This window comes from Callithrix jacchus, chromosome 22, assembly GCF_049354715.1.
Source record: "Callithrix jacchus isolate 240 chromosome 22, calJac240_pri, whole genome shotgun sequence".
NCBI classification, from domain to species: domain Eukaryota; kingdom Metazoa; phylum Chordata; class Mammalia; order Primates; family Cebidae; genus Callithrix; species Callithrix jacchus.
In genome coordinates this window covers 8,026,602-8,036,599 of record NC_133523.1, presented here as the reverse complement: position 1 = coordinate 8,036,599, position 9,998 = coordinate 8,026,602, and the positions used below count along the sequence as shown (strand labels likewise).

At 56.0% G+C, this 9,998-nt stretch overlaps 1 protein-coding gene across 2 annotated transcripts; it reads left to right on the top strand.

Annotated features, from left to right (window-relative positions):
* Positions 1 to 4,484: 4,484 nt before the first annotated feature.
* On the top strand, positions 4,485 to 7,996 carry ZNF414 (zinc finger protein 414). 2 transcript variants are annotated; one of them, XM_008987154.5, is made up of 8 exons: positions 4,485 to 4,610; positions 5,250 to 5,562; positions 5,879 to 5,986; positions 6,098 to 6,203; positions 6,625 to 6,968; positions 7,047 to 7,097; positions 7,550 to 7,726; positions 7,812 to 7,996. In XM_008987154.5, exons 1-8 carry the CDS (start codon positions 4,608 to 4,610, stop codon positions 7,883 to 7,885), a joined length of 1,176 nt encoding a protein of 391 aa, XP_008985402.1. In that variant the 5' UTR covers positions 4,485 to 4,607; the 3' UTR covers positions 7,886 to 7,996. The 2 variants fall into 2 exon arrangements, with proteins under 2 accessions (XP_008985402.1, XP_054106717.1); XM_054250742.2 differs by lacking the exon at positions 4,485 to 4,610 and adding an exon at positions 5,042 to 5,141.
* Positions 7,997 to 9,998: the final 2,002 nt, after the last annotated feature.

The window sequence follows — 9,998 nt, the reverse complement described above, 5'->3', positions numbered from 1 at the left end:
GCATGAGTGAACTTACTGAGAGGATGAACTCTTAGTAAGTTACAAGGACGAACTTACAAGGATGATGTTTTCACAACCCTGTGAGGTAGGAGCCATGAAGGACTCCGTCTTACAGGTGGAACAATGGAGGCTCAGAGAGGTTCACTGACCCAAGACTGCACAGAGCCATCCTTGCATTCATATGTGGCTACAAAGCTTGAACTTGTCCCAGTTTCAGCCAGGCGCAGTGGCTCGCACCCGTAATCCCAGCACTTTGGAAGGCCGAGGTGAGCAGATCACCTGACGTCAGGAGTTCAAGACCAGCCTTGCCAACATGGTGAAACCCTATCTCTACTAAAAATACAAAAATTAACTGAGCGTGGTGGTGGGCACCTGTAATGCTAGCTACTCGGGAGGCTGACGCAGGAGAAATCCCTTGAACCTGGGAGGTGGAGTTTGCAGTGAGCTGAGACTGTGCCTTTGCACTCCAGCCTGGGCAACCGGAGCAAGACTCCTTCTAAAAAAAAAAAAATTAAATTAGCTAGTGTCATGGTGCATGCCTGTATTCCCAGATGGCTGCAGTGAGCTATGATTACAGTGATGTACTCCAGCCTCAGCAACAGAGCAAGACACTGTCTTTATTTTTTTCTTTCTTTCTTTTTTTTTGAGATGGAGTCTTGCTCTATCACTCAGACTGGAGTGCAGTGGCATGGTCTCGGCTCACTGCAACCTCCACCTCCCAGGTTCAAGCAATTCTCTGCCTCAGCCTCCCCAGTAGCTGGGATTACAGGCACCCACCAACACACCCGGCTAATTTTTGTATTTTTTAGTAGAGATGGAGTTTCACCATCTTGGCAAGGCTAGTCTTGAACTCCTGACCTCGTGATCCACCTGCCTCAGCCTCCCAAAGTGCTGGGATTACAGGCATGAGCCACTGTGCCTGGCTGAGACCCTGTCTTTCTAATAACAATAATAATTATTATTATTCTAACTTTCTAATATGGACACCCACTCCATGCTCAGCCGCTCAAAGAGAAGCCAGTCCAGGAGAGACGGGGGAGACTGGTGAAGTCAGCCCTGGGCCACAGAAAAGAGGGGAACTCAGGGGTGGAATGGGTATTGCAGTAGGAGCCAAGAAGGTGGAAGAGGGTCGGTCTCAGCGGATTTTGATGGCAAGCACTGCACAGAGGGATCTAAGCTGTGATGGGCGAACTCCAGGCACAGAATACCTACCCAGCTGGAGAACAGAGCATCAGGAATTCCCAGGAGAGCAGTAATCAAAGCAAGACTATCGGCCGGGTGCTGTGGCTCACGCCTGTAATCCCAGAGCTTTGGGAGGCTGAGATGGGCAGATCACTTGAAGTAAGGAGTTCGAGACCAGCCTGGCCAACATGGTGAAACCCTATTTCTACTAAAAATGCAAACATTAGCTGGGCGTGATGTGCACACCTGTAGTCCTAGCTACTCCTGAGGCTGAGGCAGGAGAATTGCTTGAGCTGGGGAGGTGGGGGTTGCAGTGAGTCAAGATTGTGCCACTGCACTCCAGCCTGGGTGACAGAACAAGACTCTGACTCACACACATACACACAGAGAGCAAGACTGGTCAGCAGAGCCTTCTGCAGAATCTATTCTCCCTTCTGTGACATCTTGGGAAGCTGAGCATAGCTGGAAAAAATTCCCAAGCTGCAACCAGGTCTCAAGGACCTTTTTATTGCTCAATGATTACACAAAAGCATTTAACAATCTCTCAAATGGCCCTGGTGCTTCCCATCTCTCATTTTCCTTTTCTTTTTTTGAAGATGGGGTCTCACTATGTTGGGGCTGGTCTAGACCAGCTGGGTGCCTGCAATACTCCAACTTCGGCTTTCCCCCAGTAGCTGAGAATACAGACACGCAGCACTGCACCCCAGAATCTGATTCTTGAAGGTGTTGTTTTGCGACAGGGTTTCACTCTGGTGCCCCAGACTGGAATGCAGTGGTATGATAGCACACTGCAGCCCTGGATTCCTGGACTCAAATCATCATCCTGTGTCAGCCTCCCAATGTGCTGAAGATTACAGGTGTGAGCCACTGTGCATGCCCCCGTGGGCCATTATCATATGGTAACCAATTTAGCATATGCTAACCGATATCATCTCCTGTCTAGGTACAGCCATCTTCAGACTACAGACCTCAGTCATGTTTGCCCCACCTGCTGCTCACCCCTACATCCTGTTGACTCTTTTACAACATTTCTTAAGTCTAGTCCCTCCTCTGCCTTCCTTCCTTGGGACCCTGTTCCTTCTGCCACCTCACCCCATTCTTCCCCTACATTGCACTAGCCTCCCTTGCACGCACACACACACACACACACAAACACACACCTCCTCACCCTGCATCAAAATGATCTTTGTTTTTTAAAAGCAAATAAGTTTTTTTTTGTGTGGTGGTGGTGGTTTTGTTTTGAGACAGAGTTTTGCTCTTGTTGCCCAGGCTGGAGTACAATGGCACAATCTCAGCTCACAGCAACCTCTTCCTTACAGTTTCAAGCTATTCTGCCTCAGCCTCCCAAGTAGGTGGGATTGCAGGCATGTGCCACCATGTCTGGCTAATTTTTGTATTTTTAGTAGAGATGGGGTTTCACCACGTTGGTCAGGCTGGTCTGGAACTTCTGACCTCGTGATCTGCCCATCTCAGCCTCCCAAAGTGCTGGGATTACAGGCGTGAGCCACCGTGCCAGGCCTACAACATTTCTTAAGTCTGGTCCCTCCTTTCCCTTCCTTCCTTGGGTTCCTGACCCTTCTGCCACTTCACCGCATCCTTCCCCTACATTGCACTAGCCTCCCCTTCACACACACATCCCTCCTCACCCTGCATCAAAATGATCTTCGTTTTTTAAAGCAAATGAGTTTTTAACTGAATAATAATTGAAAGAAAAAATGTTAATTTATTTACATTTGTTTTGTTTTATTTTGTCTTGAGACATGGTCTTGCTCTGTACCCCAGGATAGAATGCAGTGTCATGAACATAGCTCACTGAAGCCTCTAAATCCTGGTCTCAAGTGATCCTCCCACCTCAGGCTCCCAGGTAGCTGGGACTAAAGGCACATACCACCATGCCCAACTAATCTTTTTAATTTTTGTAAAGATGGAGTCCTGCTGTATTGTCCAGGCTGGTCTCAAACCCCTGGCCTCAGCCTCCCCTCAGTCTCCCAAAATGCTGGGATTACAGGCTTGAGACACCACACCTGGACCAAAAAAAAATTCAAAAAACACAAAAGTGAAAAGTCAGTCTCTCTCCCACTCAAACATCCCTGTTCCTCTCCCTAGTTTCTAAATATCTCCTTCTAAAGGTATTATCTGCATAGAAAAGCCCATGGGGGGGGCAGATAAAGTAGCTCACACCTGAAATCCCAACACTTTGGAGGCTGAGGCGGGTAGATCACTTGAGCCCAGGAGTTTTAGACCATCCTGGGCAATGTGATGAAACCCCATCTCTACAAAAAATACAAAAATTAGCTTGGTGTGGTAGCTACTAGGGGGGCTGAGGCAGGAGGATGACCTGAGCCCAGGGAGGTAGAGGCTGCAGTGAGCTGTGATCACCAGACCACTGCACTCCAGCCTGAGCAACAGACTGTGACTGTGTCTCAAAAAAAACAAAAACCCTGATGCAGTGGCTCATGCCTGTAATCCCAGTACTTTGGAAGCACAAGGCAGGTGGATCACTGAGGCCAGGAGTTCAAGACCAGCCTAGCCAACATGGCAAAAGCCCATCTCTACCAAAAATACAAAACAATTAGCCAAGCATGGTGGTGCATGTCTGTAGTCCCAGCTACTCCAGAGTAGAACTGCTTGAACCCAGGAGGCGGAGGATGCAATGACCCAAGATCATGTCACTGCACTGCAGCCTGGGGGACAGAAGTGAGACTCTTTCAAAAACAAAACAAAACAAAAGTGCATAGGTACAACTTGCTTTACAGATGGAAATACATTGCACATAAGACCCACAGTTGCCTAGCACTCACAGTGGAGCCAAGATCGCGCCACTGCGCTGCAGTCTGGAGACAGAGCAAGACACCGTCTAAAAAAAAAAAAAAAAATTAAAAATTAGCTAGGCACGGTGGCGCACGCCAGTAATCCCAGCTACTCCAGAGGCTGAAATGGAAGGATCTGAGCCCAGGAGGTCAAGCCTGTAGCGAGCTGTGATCACACTCCTGCGCTCCAGACTGGGCGATAGAGCAAGACCCTGTCTCAATACTATAAAAAATAAAGGAGAACCGCTGTTTATCGACTGTCCAAGGATGGTGTTGGGACAGGACTAGAGGGGATGAAAGTGCCCATTTTAAAGACTAGGACAGCGAGACCATCCCGAATCTCTGTGCACGGACTCTGCAGAAGTGCACTCATTGCTCTGGGCTAGCAAGGATGCACCAGCAACCAAGCCGCGCTCTAGGACGATTCCGACCTCAGACCCCGCCCCGTCTCCAGAGCCCAGCGCAGGCCCCGCCCCCAATCTCGCGATAGCTGAGAGGCGGAAAATGGCGCTGATGTGAGCCCAAGCTCGCACTGCCCAGAGGGTGGCCGCTGCCTAAGCTGGAGCCGCTGGAGCCGCTGGAGCCGCAGGAACAAGAGGCCGAGCTGTATCGAAGATGGTGAGCGCGGCGCCGGGGTCGCGGGCACGGCGGAGAGGCGGGGGCTGGCGGGGAGCAGCCCTGTCGTGCATACACCCTCCGGCCGACCCCGCCCCCACATCCGGGCACCCGTCCGCCGCTGGCTGTCAATCGGAGAGGGTCCCCAGCCCGGCCTGTAGTGGACCACGCCCACTAGGCTAGGTCTCCACCCCTGAGCTTCATACATCCGGGCCCCCTGCACTTCCAAGATTGTCCACACTGCTCGAGGTCGGCCGGTGTTTGTCGATCCTCAAATAATCCTTGACTGGCTCCTTCTAGCATCGTCCCAGTCACGCCCTGCCCATAGCCCCGCCTCCGTTCATTTCCCCGCCCACTCGCTCTAGGCCACGCCTCTGTCGCATACTGGGGCTCCCACTTACCCTAGTTTAAGAGAGGAGGTGCTTCTCCTATGTGCATAAGGAGCTCAGTCCGGGCCAGTGCAGTGACTCATGACTGTAATTCCAGTACTTTGGGAGGCTGAGGCAATATGGCGAGATCCCATCTTTATAAAAAGTAGTCCACCCTTACTTATACCCCTGTCTTCTTCTGCTGGTGATTCCTTAGGATGGGGCCAACTGGGTGGACCCAGATCCGAGAAGGGTTCTCTCTCCTTTCCACCAGGAGGAGAAACCTTCAGGGCCCAGCCCGGACATGCAGGCTACTGCAGAGCCCAGCTCCAGTGAGACCGACAAGGAGGTGTTGTCCCCGGCTGTGCCAGCTGCAGCCACCTCCTCCTCCATGGTGGAGGAGCCAGGCCCTGAGCAGGCAGCCACACCACTAGTGTGGGAACGTGGAGGGCCTGGAGGGACTCAGCAGGGCTCCTCCCCAGCAACAGACAGCTGCCAGCCTGGGCCGGGACCCAGCCCGGGCCTGACGAGCATAGTCTCCGGGACCAGCGAGGACCTGCGGCCTCCCAGACGACGCCCACCTTCAGGTGATCTGTGATGGGGCCTTCTGGGGAGTCACAGGCCCTGGAACAATAGAAGGGAAGAGTAGAGAATCTCTAACCCCGGGGGCCTTTATAGAGGAATGCCACTCATCATTTTACTGAGCAGCCAGTGGATGCCAGCCTATGGCTTCAGTGTTGAGCCCGGCCAATCCAGCCCCTGCACTGTGGCAGATCAGTCTCTTGTGGGAGGCAGAGAGTACAGGCCCTAGCATCATATTTGCTTCTCTGGGGCAGAGCCCTGGGGTCAGGGACAGCACTAGTGAGGAAGGGACCAGTGACCCCCGTTCTGTGCGTCCTGCAGGGAAGCAAATCCCCTGCTCCAGCCCTGGCTGCTGCCTCAGTTTCCCCAGCATCCGTGACCTGGCACAGCATCTGCGAACCCACTGCCCGCCCACACAGTCCCTGGAAGGTAGGGCCAGGGCCGGTCATGGGGAGGCAGGTTAGGGTGGGAAACAGGCGGAGCCCTTCGGAGCCAGCCTTGGCCACCTCTCTCCACTCCTCTGTCCTTCATCCCTACCAGGCAAGCTCTTCCGCTGCTCGGCCCTGAGCTGCACCGAGACCTTCCCTAGCATGCAGGAGCTGATGACTCACAGCAAACTGCATTACAAGCCCAATCGCTACTTCAAGTGAGACCCTGACCTCTTGAGCTCCGCCCTGCCCTAGCCTCACCCTGTGTGTGGGTTCCAGGCCTGTCTCCTTTCCTGGTCAGGATGTTGGAGGGCGGGACTTGATGTGGGCAAGGCTTTGGACAAGTCCCGCCCTTGCCTCCCTGGATGGGCGGGGCATACGTGGGCGTGGCTCCACCTAACCCGGCTTTATTTCCCAAGTGGAAAACCGGCCACCTAACTTAAAATTGAGACTTCTTTCTAGGTTTCCCCAGGGTTCCCACCTGAAGTGGTCAGGAAGGGTCGCTGCCACAGTTGTCCGGGAGCTGGGAGGCAACTGGGGCCCAGGCTCCGTTCCCACGCTCGCAGGGCGGGTGGCATGGCACAGGCCCCAATCCCTGGTCGTCCTGGAGGCCCAGCCCGGCCCTCTGCCCGCCCCCAGGTGTGAGAACTGCCTCCTGCGCTTCCGCACGCACCGCTCGCTCTTCAAGCACCTGCATGTTTGCGCAGAGCATGCGCAGAGTCCAGCCCCGCCGCCACCCCCGGCCTTGGACCGGGAGCCACCCGCGCCCGAGCGCCCCCCAGAGGCCGACCCCGCGTCAGCGCCGGGCCTGCAGTTCCCGCTGCTCGAGCCTTTCACGACCCCTGCCCCTGCCCCCTCCGGGCCCTTCCTGCCTTACTTGAACCCTGCGCCCTTTGGCCTAAGCCCCCCGCGCCTGCGGCCCTTCCTGGCCGCGGCGCCCGGGCCGCCGGCTTCTAGCGCCGCCATCTGGAAAAAGAGCCAAGGTGAGTGTGGAGCGGGGCCTCCAGGAGGGCGGGCTGGGCTCGCCCTGACTCTGAACTTGACCCTCCCCTTTACCGCAGGTGCTGGCAGCAGCCCTCGAAGACCCCAGGGCGGCTCCGACGCGCCCTCAGGTGCGTGCAGGTGACCACCAGGGAGGGGTGGAAGGGCTTTCTTTCCTGCGCCCTGCGGGGTGAGGTGGATACCGGGAGGCAGCAGTGCCCATCCCCTTCCCAGGGGTACAGAAATGCCACCGTCCCGAAATACAGGATTTTTGCCTTAAATATGACTGGCACCTGCGCCTTCATCTGCGCCGGCGTTCCCGTGTAAACCTCGTGCCCCGTTCACCGTTCACCTCGAAGCGGGCTTCTCCCCGGCGGTGGATCCGGGAATGGGAATAGGGGACGCGGAGAAGCGAAGTTGGGTTTCCCCAACTCTAGGGGCAGACAGACCCCGGAGAGACGGATCCAGGCGCCTGGAAGCTGATGGGGGCGGGGAAAGGTCCCACCCACCCTTGCCCGTGTCCTCCATCCTTGGCGTACGGGTCCTCTGGGTTGGGGACTGACAGGGTCCCACCTGCCTGCAGGGCACGCGGCCCCGAGCCGCATCGTGTGGGAGCACACGCGCGGCCGCTACTCGTGCATGCAGTGCGCCTTCTCCACGGCCTCGCGGCCCGCCATGACCCTGCACCTGGAGGACCACCGCCCCGGCACCCCCGCGGCCCCCGCGCCCGGGCCGCCACGCCCCGACGCCCCGGCGGCGGGTAAGGCCGAGGAATGCTTGGGTGGAGACGGGGGCAGGGGCCCAAGGCGCTGAGGCTCAGCCTCCCCACTCCTCTGCCCACCCAGATCCAGCCCCACTTGCACCCAAGGTGTCGCCGTTGCTGTCAGAGGGGGAGCTTCCAGTGTTCTCGCAGCTCTGAATCCCAACACTTTGGGGTTGGGCCATGGGGTGTGGGTAGTTTTGTCGTTAGGAGGGGGCTGCAGGGAAGGGGGGTTGAGGTGGACAATAAAGAAGGCACCATGAGCCAGCCTGTGCTGTGTCCCCGTCCCTTACCCCTCCGAAACGCAGTGGGCCACAGCCCAGCAGTCATGGAGAGATCATGTTTCATGAGGACCACCTGGATCCGCAGGTCCAAGCCTCACACCCCACCTGTGTGCTGTCTCCCTATCACCCCAATACTGGGGCCCAGGTCCCCACTTCCAGCTGTAGTTGAGGTCTCCAGGACCCAATGTCCTGTTCTCCCTTGTCCAGAAACCAAACGGGATGGGACTCTCCGGTTTTAAGAAGTCCTGGCTGGGCACACTGGCTCACACCTGTAATCCCAGCACTTTGGGAGGCAGAGGCAGGTGGAGCACCTGAGGTCAGGAATTTGAGACCAACCTGACTAACATGGTGAAACCCCATCTCTACTAAATACAAAGAATTAGCTAGGCATGGTGGCTGGCACCTGTAATCCCAGCTCAGGTGAGCCTCGGATTCCCAAAGTGCTGAGATTACAGGCATGAGCCACCGCACCTGGCTTCCTTGGACTTTCCATCCCCCAACGTGTCCACCTCAGGCTCTGAGTCGAAGCCATCCAGGTACAGAAGCCCAGGGCCACATCACCTCAAAGATGGACAGCTCTGGGCTCTAGAGGCCCTTCAGCTACTTCAAGGGACAGGAGGGGATCCTCAGGCCCTTAGAACCGATCTGTCTGCCCCACTGCCCACAGCCTCACCGGGGACCTGAAGACTGCCCTGTCCTTGATGGGGCTGCAGCCTCAGCTCACATGGCTTGGGTTGGGTGTCCACCCTCCCAGCACCCCTGGGCCCCAGCTGAGGTGGTTGTCACTCAGGATGGGGCGGGACATGCCATTGGGAGGCCCCAGTGCTCCAAGGCCACCTAAGCTCCCCCTTAGTCAGAAGCCTTGAAACTACAACTGTGGGACCCTGGAGAAGACTTGACCCCCCTGCCTTCCAATTCCCTCATCCTTAAGGGTGTCATGATGACGAGTGAGCCCTTTGGTGTGGATAGGAGGATGAAAAGCTGACCTTGGGGAGAGGCTTGGGAAATGTCTGCTGAGTACTTCGCATTCCTCTGGTCACCGAGCCCATGGCTGCCTGGGACCCTCTCTACCTGGGGAGGAGGATAGGACTGAGTCAAGGGCCCCCCCCCCTTTTTTTTTTCTTTTTTAGTAGACCGGATCTCACTCTTGCCCAGGCAGGGCTCACTACAACCTCCACCTTCCTGGTTCAAGCGATTATCCTTAGCCTCCCAAGTAGCTGGGACTACAGGCACCCACCACCACTCCTGGCTAATTTTTGTAAATTTAGTAGAGACGGGGTTTCACCATGTTGGCCAGGCTGGTCTCGAACTCCTGACCTTGCGATTCACCCACCTCGGTCTCCCAAAGTTCTAGGATTACAGGCATGAGCCACCATGCCTGGCCCAAAGGGCCCATTTTACTGGTAGAGAAAGTAAGGCTAGGAGGTTCCTAGCCAGCCCCAGTTCCAAGTCAGAGGCACTGATTCTGCACAATCTTGGGAGAAGGGCACAGTTACCATGGGATGAAAAAACCCTGGCAGCAGGTCCAGAGGACACTCCCCTGTTCCCATGCTCTGAAGTTCCCTAGATCTGGCTGTAGTGCAAGCCCCCTCTCCATCTCCAGGGACAGCACTGTGTTCTCTGTCCCCCAGGCCCCTAACCCCTGTCAGGGGCCTGGGGGCCCCCAGGAGTCTTCATTCCCCATCAATTTCCTCATTCGGCCACCCCCAGAACTAAGCCATGCTACTTCCCAGTCTCTGTCACCATCTGTCCAGAGAGATCCAGAGTCAACAAGCACCTCGGTCCAGGGACCTCTCCTCGACCCCATCACCCACGGAGATTGGGCAGCCCTTCCTGTGTGTACAGCGGGTCCACGGCCACCACTCTGCCCTCTGGGGTAAACTGACTCTGCCCCAAGGCCTGGGAAACTAGGTCACCACCTGGCATCTGCCATTCACCTTGTCCACTCCAGAAACTATCTCCCACCCTCAAGCCGGTCCCCAACCCCT